General features: G+C 48.3%; 1 protein-coding gene across 1 annotated transcript in view; it reads right to left on the reverse strand.

Annotated features, from left to right (window-relative positions):
- Positions 1–6,677, reverse strand: part of FAM208B (family with sequence similarity 208, member B) — a 29,171-nt gene extending 22,494 nt beyond the window's left edge. Inside the window, exons 1-7 of the mRNA XM_010000308.1 lie at positions 6,574–6,677; positions 6,440–6,459; positions 6,233–6,332; positions 5,412–5,512; positions 3,954–4,057; positions 2,222–2,294; positions 1,887–2,098 (exon numbers count right to left, since the gene is read on the reverse strand). Coding sequence (XP_009998610.1) covers positions 1,887–2,098; positions 2,222–2,294; positions 3,954–4,057; positions 5,412–5,512; positions 6,233–6,332; positions 6,440–6,459; positions 6,574–6,635 — 672 coding nt within the window. The 5' untranslated portion in view covers positions 6,636–6,677. The remainder of the gene's footprint in view (positions 1–1,886; positions 2,099–2,221; positions 2,295–3,953; positions 4,058–5,411; positions 5,513–6,232; positions 6,333–6,439; positions 6,460–6,573) is intronic.
- Positions 6,678–16,238: the final 9,561 nt, after the last annotated feature.

The raw sequence follows: 16,238 nt of genomic DNA on the forward strand, positions 1-16,238 counted from the left end.
CCTTGCATTCCTGTCCTTGTGAGTGACTGACCCTTTCCATCCCCAAATCTCTGCACAGCTCTGCTTAGCTTCAGAGAAAGGAGAAGCCCTGAAGTAAAAAAGGGGAGAAGAGGCCTGGGACCCTAGGGACAGGCAGGGCTGGCAGGGGTAAGGTCACTGGTGTAGGTGGGAGAGCAGGTGTAGGAGCCCTGCTGGCACCAGAGGGAAAACATCTGGAACACAACAACACACATCAGCTCCATTTACCCTCTCCCCCTGCCTCTCTGCACTTCCCTCCAGCTGCTGCCCAGGCTTTGCCTCCTCTTTAGCATCAACACAAGCCACAAGCAACGTCTGCTACAGCCCCAGACCTTCCTAACCAACCAGCTGCTTGCACATCTGGGATGTTGCTTACACCTGGTCTCCTGTCTCCACCACCTCCTCCCACAATAATCCTCTTCAAGATAAACACCTCCTTGCACTGTCTCCCTCTCCCCCAGAGTGCTCACAGTCAGCCTTTCAAGACTGGATTCCTTTGCTCTGGAGGGTATTTTCTGCCTGTTGCAGGGCAGGTCAGCTGGATCTCAATGCCTGGGTGGCCAGTTCCCACCTCCAGACTGGTCTCCATCTGTTATCCCTTCACCTCACCCAACTTCAGGCAGGACAGCAACAACCTACTGATCCCAGGTTTGACCTGGCACTTGGGATCCTCAGTCTCCTTCTGGAGGAGCCCATCTCTCTCCTACACCTAGAAAAGAAGCTGGAAAACTTGCCACACCACCACACCCACCAGCAGCACATCCTTAGAGTGAGGCTGATTGAATTCAGGCACCAGAGACATTCACACCCCACACTGCCAAGCCTTCACCCCACTTACAAGCCCACTTTGGGTGCAGATCCTGAAGGAGAAAGCTGCTAGCTGGAGTTTAAACACAAAAAAAAGCCAAAGCAAACCATGCTCAGATGGGCTGGTAGGTCCTGTGGGTTCCTCTGCTGACTGTTTCTTCCATGGAGGGGAGATGGGCACATCCTGGGAAGCTCTGTGGGCAATGCCAACCATCTCTCACACAGAGCTGGGGCTGAAAGACCAGTGTGTGCTGGTACAGCCAGGCTCTTGGCTTGTCCCTGAGGTGACTCAACAAAAAGCAAGCCAGATTTTATGCAGAGGAGAAGGCCTCTGTTTGTGTTGGCCTGGGGCTCCGAGGCTGGAAATGTTACTGGTTGGAAGGGATGCAGGGAGAGGTGTGTGGATGAAGCTGTCCAGGAGAGGCAGAGCAGTCACTTTCTTTATTGTCCACAAGAGGAAAGGATAGTGTGAGCATTTCCATAGAGACAGTGCAGCAGAAAGCCAACAGATGGAGAGAGGAAATCTGAGGCAAATCCAACAGAAGCTGAAGCTCATTCTTATTCCTAGATCTGGAGGCTCAAACTGTGCAATCTTTATTTTATTCAGGGCCTCTGTGTTTGCCCTGCATGGAAAAGCTGCAGGTTTTGGGGCTGCAAACAGCCTGGATTCACCTCTCAAGCCCCAGAGCCAGGACACACCTTGATAGCAGCAAAATGTGGCAGCCCTGCCCAACACCACCTCCCTGCCTCCCTCACCCACCACACTGCTGCCCTGACTGGTCAACACAGCTCTGCTGTTGCCAGATCCCACAGCTGAGAGGTCACACAAGACAGCTGAGCTCCAGGGCACCTTTGGGAATGTAAGTCAGACTCCTTTGCACACACAAAAGACAGTTCATGGAGTGGATGCTGCTGAAAACCAACTGAGAGGGAGAAAAGTAATTCTTTTTCACTCACATCCAAGGGGCAAGGATCGTAGTGAAGGGGAGAGATGTGTGGACCTGGTGTATGTCAGCTGAAAATGCAGCACAGCTAGAGAGTTGAGATTTCTCTCTTTAAACACCCTTTGTGCTAAAGCTGTAAGTGGTTCTGAGCAGATTAATCAGCTGGTCAAGAGCAACGTGTCTGTGAGGACCCCCTGGTGAGGACCCCAGACCCAAAACCCAGCATCTGAAGCCAGCCAAGGGGATCTCCCTACCTCTCAGGCACACGGACCGGGAGGAGGTGAACAGGAACAGGGCCAGGAGGCTGACAGGCTCCTTGGGGTCAAACCCTAGGAAAGAAAGCAACAGGTTATGTTCAGGCTGAGGGTGTCCCCCCTTCCTCCCCTCTCTGTCTCTAAAACAGAGCAGTATGTTTAAGCAGAGATGTTGGCTTCTAGGGAGCCACGTCTTACCCTCATCTCGTGCCAGGGCAGAGGACGTGAGGAGGATAAGGACTCCTTGGTCTTGTAAATATTTGATGATTGCCTACATCAAACACAGACAAAGTTAGAGCAGCCACTCCCTTCCCTCCTCAGCACACTTTGCATTGCTCAGCAGGACTGTCCACCAGCACTGACTGCCAGGGAAGGTGTTGCCAACACCACCACCTCTGTTCAGGAGGACACTGTTTGGTCCATGTCACTCGGGTCAAGTAGTGTCATTCAGCTCTCAAATTCCTCCCATCTCTTCCTTAAAAAATGAACTGGCTGTAATTAATGAACAAGGTTAATCATTTTACTCCCTTCAGTTCAAAAGCTCCTGGGCATCTCAGCCAGGAATTGGTTCCTGTAGTGCAAGTGTAGAAGGTTGTTTTCCCAGCAAGGAAAGCAAACCTGGGCACCAACATCTGACAATACACAAGGGACTGTTCCTGACTGAAGTCCAGGCCATGCAGTTTGCTTTTTAGCAGCATCAGTATCAATGAACACATGAAAAACACTTGCTGAGTCTAAGAGACTCTGTCTCCAAGCTGGATGACTGCATGTCTTAACAAGATCTCTGCATTTATGGAGGCTTTTTTTGTGTGTTTGGGTGTTGCTTGATGCCTCATGGCAGAGCTTGGCTTGGCCTGCCTCTCCCTCCGTGGGGACACTCATTTTGGATCTTTCTTCCAGGCAGACACAACTTTTCAGGAAACTCACAGGAAAACTGAGTCAAGCCCCTGGGGTTCTAAGGCTCTGTGAAACTTCACTGACCCCATTCAATACATTCAGACATAACAAGAGGGTTGGACCAACACCCACAGCCTCATTTCTCCGGGACAACACAACAACTTTGGAGATGCTGAACTACTTCAGTTCATGGGCTGCTGCCAAGTGGGAGTGAGGGGAGCACGTGCCCAGGCAGCCAGGAGTTTGCACCCCTGAATTTACAACCCTGGGAGCATCAGAGGTGAGAGAGCAACCAGCAGCAGCAAAGCCAAACCCAGGCCAGCCCCAAAGCAGAGATGCAGGTGCTGTGCTCCACAGGGGTGAGGTCCATCCCCTGGAGTCACAGGGAGACGTGGGGAAGAAGAAAGACCCTTCTGTGCTGGGAAAAAAAGCCTTTATCAGATAACATATCACAAGGGAAATTCCTCATTAAAAAAAAAGGATAAATCTCAACATCTTAAGGCCTCTCAGAAGCCCATGAGGTTTCACAGCAGCATAAACTGTGAGGACCTAGCTGAGGGGGGACTATTTTCCAGTCATGAGAGACATGACAATTTATGCCTGTTGCTTAGAAATGAACATTTTGGCAGCATTTTCCTTCTGCTTTCTTAGGATGTAACTTCCCCTTGCAGTGTTTGTCCACCACCTGTTTGCCATTCAAGGGGGAAGGTCACTAATGAAGATCATAAAATAATCTAATCTGGCACAACAACAGCCAAAGAAGAGGTTTGCCTGAATTAATAACCTTCTGCTCAGCAGGGCACACTCACCCTAGAAATCAGTTCTAAGCTCACAGTGGGTAATCTTCAGTGAACAGTTTATACACAGAAAGACTAAACAATGAGAATAACAAAGCAGGAAAAATAGTACTTAAAGAAGAGGAACTGATGCAATTTTGCATTAGTTCAGAATCTGTGAATAATGTTACTGAAAGTTTCAAGAGATCATTTAAAAGGCCACATTTTTCTCCCCCCAGATATTTTAAACTACTTACCAAGTCCTTTTCCTTCAGACTTTCAACTAACTGATCCATTTTGTATTGATCCTTACTTAATATTTCTACTTCATACAGACTGAAGTAAACACCCTGAAAACAGACTGTGGACAAAAAAAGAGAGAGTTTGATGTTGAAATACAGTGCTTCTTGCAGGAACTCTGCACAAGTAAGTCTCCTGTACCAGGAAGATGGGTGTGCAATTTGGTGGAAACACTGAGTTAAAAAAAATAACCTTATCAAGATTTCCTAGGCTGGTTCATGCATTTTTATCACAGTGAGTTTCCTCTTCAGGCTGTGGCTCACAGGGGATGTTTCTCATCTTATCTCTGCAGCTCACAAACTGAACCAGGGCTGTGGGCTTCAACAGGGACAGGGAGCCTCTCTGAGGGAAACTCCTCATTCTAACATGCCTTATTCCATACTCTGATCCCCAGAGGAATGAAGGAAAGGTAGGATCTCAGACTGAGCCTCTTGAGTTTCTCAGAAAAATTCTTCTGTTCAAGAATTTCCTCTTTCACCAGCTGATCTGAGGACTGTGGCTCCACAGCAGCTCATCCAAGTGTTGCTGTGGCTTCCTTAAATTCTCCTGCCTGCTCCCCTGCCCCAGTCCTGTGTCCATCTGCACCACGAGCTGAGTGCTAACTCCCACACCAGGCTGGATGGCAGCCTCAGCATATCTCAGCAGAGCTGACACACAGGTAGGAGAGGCAACACTGCACCACCTGACACTCCTTTTGGTGCAAGATGACATGGAAATGCACCTGGAGCTTCTGCAAATCACATCCAGAGCTCTCTGTGCGCAACTTCTCACAGAATCATTCCATGGTTTGGGTTGGAGGGGGCCTTCAAGGATATCTAGCTCCAACCCCCCTGCATGGGACACCTCCCACCTGACCAGGTCTCTCCAAGCTCCATCCAACACTCCAAGATGGGAGCCCAGGTCCCAGAACAGAGTCTCCCACTTTGTCCTGTCCCAGAAACAAGCTGATTTAAGGGCTGCTTTGGGAAGAGGATTAGATCACACCAGGAAACCACATGAACCGTGGACAGGAAAACATCCCTGTGCTGCCTTGACATTTTTCCTTTGTTAGATAGAGATTAAATACTAGGAGGAAATTCTGGGCTGTGAGGGTGGGGAGACCCTGGCCCAGGTTGCCCAGGGAAGCTGTGGCTGCTGGCACAGCAGCACAGCTGGCACACTCCCTGGCAGTGTTGAAGGGCAGGTTGGATGGGGCTTGGAGCAGCCTAGAATGGTGGGAGGTGTCCCTGCCCATGCAGGGGGGTTGGAACTGGATGATCTTTAAGGTCCCTTCCAACCCAAACTGCTGGATGAGAATGACTCCTTGCTTATCTGCAATCAGCCACCCTTCAAGGCAGGACCCAGCTCTACATGGACCTGAGCTCTTCCACCTGTGGCACCTCCCACAAGCACAAGCAGATGGGTTTTGCACTCACCTTCATTCTCAGTGTAATTTCTTTTCCCAAAAGCAGCTTCTGGGAGCTTTTTCTTCAAGTCAGACAAACCCATGACATGGTTGATGTCCAGGTTGGTAGGCCTGTGGGGATAAAGCAGCAGATGGTGAGATCACAAGCATAAAAGGCTCTCAGGATTAAGGACAGCAAAGAGTCCTGGATGCCCTGTCACTGTGAAACCAGAGAAAGCTCTGGAGAAGGCAGAAGGTGCAGCTCACTTAGCACTTGGTTGATTTGAGGATCCTGCTTGTTAACACCTCCAAACACTGACACTGGTGGCTGTCACTCACTAGCTGTTTCAAACTGCTGCCTGTTGGTTGGCTCCTGGCTACTGAAAATATTAAATATCTCTTTTTTGAATGCAAATTACCTCAAAACTTTATTTGCCATCAGGCTGACATGTAAACACAACTGGCTGATGGTACCTCCACCACCAGGAAACATCACTTCTCACAAGAAGAAAAATCCCAAGCAGGAATAAATTATTTAGGATAAACATCCCAAAGCAGTTAAAAAGAAACTACAAAGTGCAGCCACTTCCAGCTGCAGGTCAGGGCCTGACCTCATGTCCTCATCCAGCTGTTGCTGTGACACTGCACCACTGCCTGCACCACTCCTCTGACACTGGTGGTCACCCCAGCAGTGCAGGTGGCAGGTTGGCATAGATGGAAAAAGGGGTTGATGAATAAAGAGAAGGGGCAGAAGAGACAAAACTGGCTTTCACTGGCACACAGACACCCAGAAGTGTAGAGCTTCACCCTCCACCAACTGCACAGGAAGTAAAAAAGAAAGGGGCAACTTACAGCTGGGCTGGAATCGTGGAGCTGTATGGGGTCCTGAGGGCAATGTTGCAGAGGAGCTGGCCCTGGATGGAGAGCTGTCCCCTCCATGGACAGTACAGTGCTACAGGCAGAAGGGAGAACAGCTCAGAGAAAGCACAAGAGAGGAGGAGGGCAAACAGAGAAAAGAACATTTATTAAAAAAAAACCCCAAACACCAGATGCTCCTACCTTTGTGATTAAGCTCAGGTCTAGGGAAGAAACAAAAAAAAAAGGGGAGAAAAAGAGGAATATTTAGCAATGGGAAATGGAAAGACAGCTTACAAAAGTGACTGGGTGCTTTGGAATGACAGCAAGTTGCTTACAGGCTCTCTATGGCCAAGACAGGCATCTCCTTGGGCTCCCTGTACTGGCAGGCAATGACCATGTAGGGGCAGACCTGGCGGGGCCGCTGGGCAGCGCTGCCTCCTGACACCTCGTACACGTAGTACTGGGGAAGAGGGAGGAAAACAAGGGAGGTGAGGAACGAGCCAGGCACCCGGGCCAGCCCCGTGCTGCCCTGCAGCCTGCCCAGACCCACTGCAAACCCCATACCTGGCTCTGCTCGAAGGCCTGGAAGTGGCTGGTGTTGGAGGGTGCAGTTCCGCTCGGGGCGATGTGGCAGTCGTAGCCAGGAGAGGGGCAGGTGTAGCTGGTTGTGTAGTTCTCAGACACCACCTTGACCTTCCCCTGTGCCAGAAAAATGCACCCCAGAAACAAAAAACAAACACATGGTTGTTTGCAGAAACTTATTTTGAGACCTTCCCTGCAGTCCAGTTTTGGAGTCCTCAGAATGAGAAGGACATGGAGCTCTTGGAGAGAGGCCAGAGGAGGCCCCGGAGATGCTGGGAGGGCTGGAGCAGCTCTGCTCTGGAGACAGGCTGGGAGAGTTGGGGTGTTGAGCCTGGAGAAGAGAAGGCTCCAGGGAGACCTGAGAGCAGCTTCCAGTGCCTGAAGGGGCTCCAGGAAAGCTGGGGAGGGGCTTGGGACAAGGGCAGGGAGGGATGGGAGCAGGGGGATGGATTAAAACTGGAAGAGGGGAGATTTAGGTTGGACATGAGGAAGAAATTCTTCACAATGAAGGTGGGGAGACCCTAGCCCAGGTTGGCCAGAGAAGCTGTGGCTGCCCCATCCCTGGCAGTTTTGAAGGGCAGGTTGGATGGGGCTTGGAGCAACCTGGGATGGTGGGAGGTGTCCCTGCCCATGCAGGGGGGTTGGATCTAGATGATTTTTAAGGTCCCTTCCAACCTAAACCACACAGTTCTGTGATTTTAAAAGACCCTTGAATCCTTCTCTTCCCCAAAGACAGCATTGCTGGCAGCCCCACACTCCCCACCACTGTCAGGGCCTGTGTGCATTTGAGTCTTTCCAAACTTGAGGGCCTTATTCAGTCAAGTACAAGATATCAGACAAACCTGGGCTGCCCAAGAGAGCAAGAGGGAGCAGAGTGTTTTTACTGTCACCTACAGAGAGCAGGAGCCAGCTCCTGTAATTAAAAGTGCCCCAATGAGCTCTCAGCAGAGATGATTTTGCACCCCATCACAGTTCTGGGCACCCACATCTCCTTCATAAGTGCTTGCACTCTCTAGCAGCCTCATTCCACAGAAAAATACCCAAACACTTGTATTTTACCTTGATTAGCTTACAAATGACAATATAGCCTGATTTTCCATGATACCAGGGTCTTGGATGAAGACAGTCTGCATGCTTGGAAATATAAACCCCTGTGAAAACAAAGCAAGGCCAGGTAATGTGAATCACCTGTCAAGTAAAGCTGATTGACAAAAAAAAAAAGAAATCCCTGGCAAAAGGAGTTTCCTTGAGGAACTGGGACTCCCTGCAGAGCCAGAACTGCAAAGCAGAGCAGCACTTGCTGCCATAAAAAAGGTGAAACTCTGATTTATTTCCCTTTTTTTTTTTTGACTCCTGGAATGGAAGAGCATGATATGATTCAGGGTCAGCTCCAGGGAATGAGTTAGCCTGGGATTTTCCTGGGAGAGGTAGCCAGTTTTGCCCATGTGACATGAAAAAGTGCTGAGTGAGGGTTTGTCTCTTGCAGGAAGGTCTGGTGAAGGAGCTTCCAGGTCAGACTGCAAGTGGAGCAGGAACGTTGCTCCATCTGGAGTCACCCAAAGGCAACGTGGATCTTTCTATGTGGGGGACACACTCCAGGGGCACAAAAGCAGCCCCATGACCTGGCACAGACCCTCTCAGCCCCCCTTCCTTGTCTCTTATCAGCCCTTCAGTGACCCAGCTTGAATCTTCTACCCATTCTGACTTGGCTTATTCCCATCCCTTCTCTATGCTCAGGGCATATCAAAGGTGGACTTACTGGGGACTGGGTGGGGGTTAGCTCTTCAGACAGGTACATGGAGGGGGAAGAGGGACTGGGCAGGGGAAGAGCTACAAAAGACACACCATAATATTCATCTCAGTCCACCAGGACTAAGATGCACACCCTGATAAATAACTAGCTCTTGCTTGGGTTTTGCATTCAACTGCCATTGTCTGCTCAATAATTAGGTGTCTTGGCCTGCAAGGACTTGCAGGGTGAGTACTGGGAGATGTTCAGCTCCTGGCAGAAGGATTTCTTGGGAGTAATGTGTCCTGCACTGCAGGACTTGAGGTTCCCAGACCTTTGGGCAAGGAACAAGCACAGACTGAAAAGGGCTTCAACCTGTCATGATCTGCTCTGGTCATTAACAAGATTGCTGGCAAAAAAAGCTCAGCAAATGGGACTCTGAAGAGCCCAACTGGTGGGGAAAGGTGCCAGAAAGGCACTCTGGTGATAAAGGTTGTTATTAAACAAGGGAGAAAAAGCCCCAAAATGGAGAGATGAAGAGTCAATAACATTCCCTGGGGAAGATCCCACCTTCCTCTGGATGAGGGGACAGAAGGGGACACTGCTGCTTGCTTGATTCAAACAGAAGCAGTTACCCATGGAAGAAACACAGATCTGTGGATCTTTGCAGTAAATATCAAGGCAGTACCAGGAGTCTGTCTGGGCTTCTGCTTTTGTTTCTCAACAAAGGAAGAGTGAAGAGGTTCCTTGGACCTCTCACTAGAAACCTTACCTTTGGCTGGGTCACCAAGGGTGGAAATGGAGCTGCTGTTGACACGGAGACCTGTCTGACACAACTCTTTTGCCTTCAAAAGAAGAAACAGCCTCTTTTACCATCTATTTTCAAAGATAAGGGACAAAGCTACAGAAACCCGTAGCAGGACACTTGGCAAACACATGCTGTGAGGTAATTACAGGTGGTTACAGCCTCAAAACACCTGTGGTGTAAAGAAAACTAACCAGCAAGTGGACAGGAACAAGCACCAGAAAGGAAATGTGTTCTTTCAGCTACTAATCAAGTGGAAGCAAAAGCTGGAAAAGCCCAGCCTCTCCAGAAACCACTGCAAGAACAAGGTTGGACTTTGCACTTTTCTTTTATCTGCACAGGCAATTTGTGGAAAAATAAATGCAATGGGGCTGGCATGAATGAAAAGGATGTTTGCTCTTCTGTGCTCATTCCTCCACAGGCACCACTACTGCCTTGGGAACATCTCACCAGCTTTGATTTAATCCACCTCCAAAGCAGATTCATCAAATTGTGCAAAGACCCAATGCATGTTTGATCAAAGAGTGACAAGAGGAGCAGTCTGAAGTCATGATGGGTGAGAAATAAAAGCAAACCAGTCAAACTGTACTCAGGCCCTTTGTAAGCAACATGGGGCACTCATCTCACCTAACTGCTGTCTCCTAAAAGGCAAGTGTCTAGCTTAGACTCACCAGCTAGACTTCTCTGAACAACCAAGAGAGAAGTGATTTAGCCCCCAGGATTTTAGATGCCTGCATTAAACCAGGTCCAAATGTCCTCTGAAGACCCTCCTCTTTCCTTAGGGAATGAACAAGCTCAGTCACTTAGCATTGTCTGTGCTAAGTTTCCAACAGCTAAAATCAAGAGGGACAATTCCCACACCCAACCTGAGACTGGAAGTGGTTTATTTTGCTGTAGCTGGGTCCAAACTGGACAGAACTAAACTGCATTCAGGCCACATTTACCCTGAACAAAACCATTTCTGCCATTGTTTAGCATGGCATCATGAAATCACATTAAAAGTCAATTCTCACTAGATTCCTTGAGCATCCTCCTTGTGTGGACAAATTCTTCTCACAAAATCAAAAGCATTTGTGTGAAAAATGGGCAGGAATAACTATCTCCCAAGAGCTGTGTCACTTAGATGGCAAAACCAAGGGGACTTGCCCAAAACCACTGGATAAACTCCTGTCTCCTGTCACAAAGGTGATTTTCTCTTCTAAGCAGATGTGAAAGGTTTCATCTTGACCATAAATCCACTGGGACAAAGGGAAACTCCTGCTGTCTCCCTGCAGAGGGCAAAGGGGGCAGCAAAATCTCAAACAGCAATCAACTGGAGAGGGGCAAAACAAGATCCATTACTAAAACCTCCCAGGAGGTTCTTTCAGAACTTGCTCTGGATTATTTATGCAGTAATCAGTGCACTGGTAAGTGGGGTGCAGAGAGCCAGGACACTTCAGTCAACAGAGCTGCTGGGCTTTGGGGGGACAGAGCACATGTGCAGGCACTTGGTATCAAACTTCTTAAGCTGAATCAACATTTCAGGTTACCTCTTCCTCTTTATCAAACAGGAGAAATGCAAAAGTCTCTTCCAGCTCCTCCTGGCTGTATCCTGCTGCTTCTTTTGCTTGGGCAAATGCCTTGAGCTGCAGAAGACAAAACAACCCTTTGTTCTCATCTGTTTGTGCCAGAAGGGCTGAGAGCTACAGGTAGTGTGAGGGCAGCATGTCCCACCTACCTTCAGCCATGGTCAGGATGGGGCAGGTGATGCTGGACCAGCTCATATGCCCACACAACATTCCCTTCCCCCATCTCCCACCACAAGGACCCCGTGCATCTTCTGTCTCTGTCTCTGCCTCTGCCTCCAGCAGAACACATCCTGTGTCCTCCAAGAGACAGCAGGCACATCCAGCCCCACAGCATCACACTGTGCTCATCCCATTCCAGCCTTATCCCACCTTGCCACACTCTGTTGGCTACTGGGGAGCTTCTTTCACCAAGCAGCTTGTGGAGCATCACATTCAGTAGCCAATTATGGCCACCAGAAGGCAAACCAGCTCAGCCATGGAGAAGATGCCTGCTGAGGGGTAGATGCTTGGAGGCACCTCTCTTTTTTTGGTTGGACTTGATGATCTTGAAAGTCTTTTCCAACCAGAATGATACTGTAATGACACTGTACTTTTCTCTCCCCACTGACCAGGGAAACCAGGACTATTTGATTAAGAGGGCAGGTGCAATCCTGCACCTACAGCTCAGAGGGTCTGGCTACAACCAGGTAAACATTAGTCCAATTTTTTTGGTCTGATAATTAAAGCAGAGCATGTCCTCAGTGCAGATAGGGAGAACATCATGGGAGCTGGATCTGAGTCCATGATGTTTTGGGGCTTTAATAAAAGAAGTTATAGAAGGATGGGATTTTTTTTTAATGGGCTTAGAAGATAAGAAAACAGCATCATCATCACTGCTTTGGCTTATTGTGGGGGACTCACAGGCAAATCAACAAATTACTTGATACCTGCTTTTCCAGATTTTTATCCAGCTCCACAGTGATTGTCCCAGATTTAGGCAGACAAAATGTCTGGGCTCTATTTAATTAATGACAGCAAGCAAGACTGGTCATCTCCAGTCCCCACAGGAGACAACCTGTCTTCCATGCCAATGACAGTGGGACTGTAGGGATGAAGGCATTTTAATGGTGGTTCCTTACACATTTCAGTCAGCTGGAGAAAGGGAAGCAGGGTGGAAAACTGGCACCTGCACAGGTGTGAGAAAAGACAAAAGAAACACCACGTGGAAATCTGCCTTGCTGTGAATCAGCAGAAGTACAACTAACATTCAAGCTCTCCTGCTGGGTACCAAACCAGGACTTCCACCTGCCCCCAAAGGCCTTCTCCAGGAACTGCTGCTGACTGTTCAGAAACGTTAGCTGAATGAACCTTTTGTTCCTGATCAGACTGAGAGGGGAAAAGCACCAGAAAGCAAAGAAAAGGCTCCCTTCAGTCAGCAACTGCACATGGGGCTCCACAGGAAGGCAGAGCAGCTACGTGCAAAGGAAAGACCTGCCAATAAACCAGCACTTCCAGGAGCCTGCAGCTCCCAAAGAAACACCACCTCTTCCCGAGCTGCCAGCAACACCCTGCTCCTTCACAGGCCTCACCTCACTCAGGAAAACATCATTTTCCACCAGGATTGCTTTGCTGTACTGAAAACCGTCCTGAGATGTAGAGTGCAAGTAGGAGCTCTGAAGCACTGCAACTGCTGTCTGCAACAGGGAACTCGATGCTTCTGATTCTGGGTGAAAACCTGCAGGAAGAAAGCAAAAATCAGGTGTAAATGTTAACTCTGGACATCCCCCAGATGAACACGGGGCCTCAGCAGAGGTGGGTGGCAGTTGAATATGACCCACAACCATGGGCCTCATTTAACAAGCCTTGATCTCCATGCAGCAGCTGCCCTTCCAGCCACACAACCCCCAAGTCTTTGGCTGCAAGTTAAATTGTCCTTTAGGAAGAATATAAAGCTCCTCTGTCTGCCCAGGGAGCTCTTAAAGTTCTTCATTTGCAACAGGAAAAAAACCAAAACAAATCGTTAGCAACTTCTAGAAACAAATCCTGGTGGTAAATTAACTTTGTGTTGAGCAGGTCAGAGTTTTCTCTTGTGCTAAAAGGTTACTTAGATTCTTTACACATTCAAGAGTGTGAGAGCTGATGGTGTGTGCTCAGTTTTTTCAATACCACACGAGCAAACCCTCCTTCAAAGCCTTAACAGGCAGAGCCTTCTCAAAGTCCAAACTCTTCCTGGACATTTCCAAAAGAAAACATCCCAATTCAACACTTCCCAACAGCATCCCATCAAGAAGAGGTCCCGAAGCAGTTGACAAATGAAGCAGTTGACAAATGAATTACGGATGCAGAAACAAAGGAAAGCCCTACAGGTGTTTGTGTTCCTGTAGCTGTTAAAATGCAAATATGCAACAAAGCACTTAGAAACACAGGAAATCTTGGGCTCAGTCTCTGTTGCCCATTTAAAAACCTCTATTATTACTGGTGGTGATTCCTGAGCTATGAGATTTCAAACCCCAAGCTGAGTTTGCAACACAAATTGAAAAGGTTTATTGTGTCTCCTGGCCCATACATTTCAGAAAATAAAGGAGTTCTCTATAAAGGAAGAAAAAAAAAAGTAGAACTGCCAAACCCCACCTGAAGAGCTGGTTTTTAAAGAACCTCACGTCAATTTTTGGGGACAAATAGATAAATTCTCATTTTAGCCTCCTCTAGAACACAAAGAACCACGTTCCTTTGGTGATGAGCAAGACAGTATCTGTTATCACCCTGCAACCTACTTGGTGTTTTGACTCCTGTTTTTAAAGGGCTTTAATTGTTGGGTTGGGTTTTTTTTTTCCTCCCCTCAATTAAAAGAAGACAAGACAGAACCGTTCCTTGTGTCACAATTCTTATTAGTCCTCTCAAATTACTCAAGACCAAAAAAAGGACCTAACGTAAAAAACAGGGAAAATGACAGTTTAAATTGCAGGTATTCAACTATTTTAGCTGTTCTGCCCTAAGCCAGTTCAGCCAGTCTGCACTGTGGAGCTTTAACAGGGTATGGAGACAGTGTGTCCATTGTGCCAAGCAAAAGAAAATCCAGGCTAGGCAATAAGTGAGGGGAAACAGTATAAAAACAGCTCTAAACGTGGTTCTAAGAAAATAATGTATTGAGAGTCAGGTGGGAATGGAAAATGGGAGCACAGAAAGGAGTCTTCAAAAGTATTTTTAACTCTCTCAGCCTTGCTCTGGGGTCTTCTGTGACCTCTTGTATTCACTTTCTAACTCCCACTTTGTAGTGATGCTTCTGTCTTCATTAGAATTAGTAAAAAAGCAGGTGAACACAACTTGGCTCCACAGCACAGAAAAATGAAAAATAAAGGTGTCTTCCTGCTGGTTCTCAGTATTATTGTCCTCTCTCTTTGAGTCTAATGAGGATAGGAAGGGACATTAAGTTCCTTCCTCCAAGTTGAGTTTTCCTCACCTGTCTTTCATGTTGTCTTGTTTCTTCCATCTCGTGGGTCTCAAGGAAGCAGTCTGGGAAGCTCCTCCACAGAAATCATATCAAGGAGTTACACCCCAACTCACAGCTCTGCTCAAAGGCTTGGAACAAACAAAATGTCCCTTACTGCTTCCTGCCCTGAGAACAACAACACTTGTGTCCATATTCATCTTCCAAGGAGTGACAGCCCTGGCCTCAGCAGCTTCTCTCCCAGCCTAAATAAGCCCAGCTCCCTCCACAGCAGCTGGTGCTGTTGAATTTCACAGCTACTGCTCCAAAACCACCTCAATTTTCAGGGTGTGATATTCTGCTCCTCCCACCAAGAACATTTTGTAACGTTATCTGGATCATCAACAAGTTTGGGATCTTGGAGCATGAGAAAGGCCAAGACTAAATGTGTGAGCTGGGAGCCAGTTGTGTTTCCAGTATGAGAGACAGAGAATTCACAAGGGGTTAAAAGCCCCACTGGGACCAGAACAGGTATGGAGAGTGTGGGGTGTTCAATCAGCCAAAGCATCAGATATTCAGTGTCTTTCAGGGATAAAAGCTAAAGGTTTTTTTAAAACAAAACAAAACAAAACAAAAACCTGGGAAGCTTTTGGAAACGCAACATAAACCAGCGATTTTGCAAGTGATAACTCAAAGATTTGTTCCTCCCTGCAAGTTCAGCCACGGTGGAAAAATAAAAAGTCCAAAAATGGGGTGGGAGGGAGGGAAAGGCACCGGTAGTGATACATACATCCAGGAAAGGAAACAATGGTAGAGCGTGGCAGGGAGCCTGGCAGCTGACTCTGACCCTCCTCTCCCCTTTCACATTTAAGAGGCTCCTTCAGAGCTGTTCCCTCCCTAAGCAGGAGTCCCTGACACATCCAAGTTTCATTTGCAGGAGCAAAAAGGCCCTTGACAGTCTCTGTACAGGCTGTGAAGTGGAAAAAGTGAAAGTGCCCAAACCAGAACTAAAAGTGAAAGTGGCTGTTGCAGCCTGGATGTGCTACCACCCCCACGCAGCATCCTTAGGGAAGGGGAAAAGTGAAAGTGGCTGGGGCTCTCCAAGCAGCCTGGATGTGCTGCTGCCACCACCACGAAGCATCCTCAAGGAATGGGGCTGACTCCTCAGGTGGGATTGGTCGGAGAGCAGACACACTGCAGGGTGGATGGGTGGAGGGGAGCTGGAGAGACTAGAAGATCTTCAAAGGTCCCTTCCAACCCAAACCACTCTCTGATTCCAGGAAACCCATTGCAGCTCTGCACCAGCACGGCCCAGCTGAACCCACAGTGTTATCCATGCCCTGAAATCCCTGGGGATGGGAATTCACAGCCTGTCCTGGTGATTTCCTACCCTGATAGCAAGGGAGAAAAAACAGTCACCTCTGCAGCGATTAATAGTATCAGTTGCCAGAGCTGCAAGGAAGGCTGATCCCTTCCTTGTGCTGTGACTGTGCAGAAGTCATCCTTCAGGAGCTGAGCATTCCTTGGAAGGGGACTAACCTACTCCTTCCTCCTCCTTTTCTAAACGTAAATCCAGCTCCTTTGACCTCTCCACACCTGCAAATGTCATGATGTGCCCCGTTCTGTCCTCTGCAAAGCCTTGGCCAAAGCCAGCCTGACTGGACATGCCCCTGTGCCTGCCAGAGCTGCACAGCTTTCCTTCCCTTTCCAACTCAGGGCTCCTGCAGGTGCTGGATGCTGCCTGGGAGGGCCAGCTGAGGCCAAAAGACATGGATTTCCCTCCCAGAAAAAGGATCCTCTTTTGGCTCATCCACCCTAATGTGACCTCTGGATGTGCTCATCACACAGAGACTTTCCAAGTCATCCCAGGAGGAAAACCTGTCACTTTTGAGTCTCTTCCTTGTGCAGAC

Source organism: Chaetura pelagica, unplaced genomic scaffold, assembly GCF_000747805.2.
Source record: "Chaetura pelagica isolate M959 unplaced genomic scaffold, ChaPel_1.0 scaffold466, whole genome shotgun sequence".
Taxonomy (NCBI): Eukaryota; Metazoa; Chordata; class Aves; order Apodiformes; family Apodidae; genus Chaetura; species Chaetura pelagica.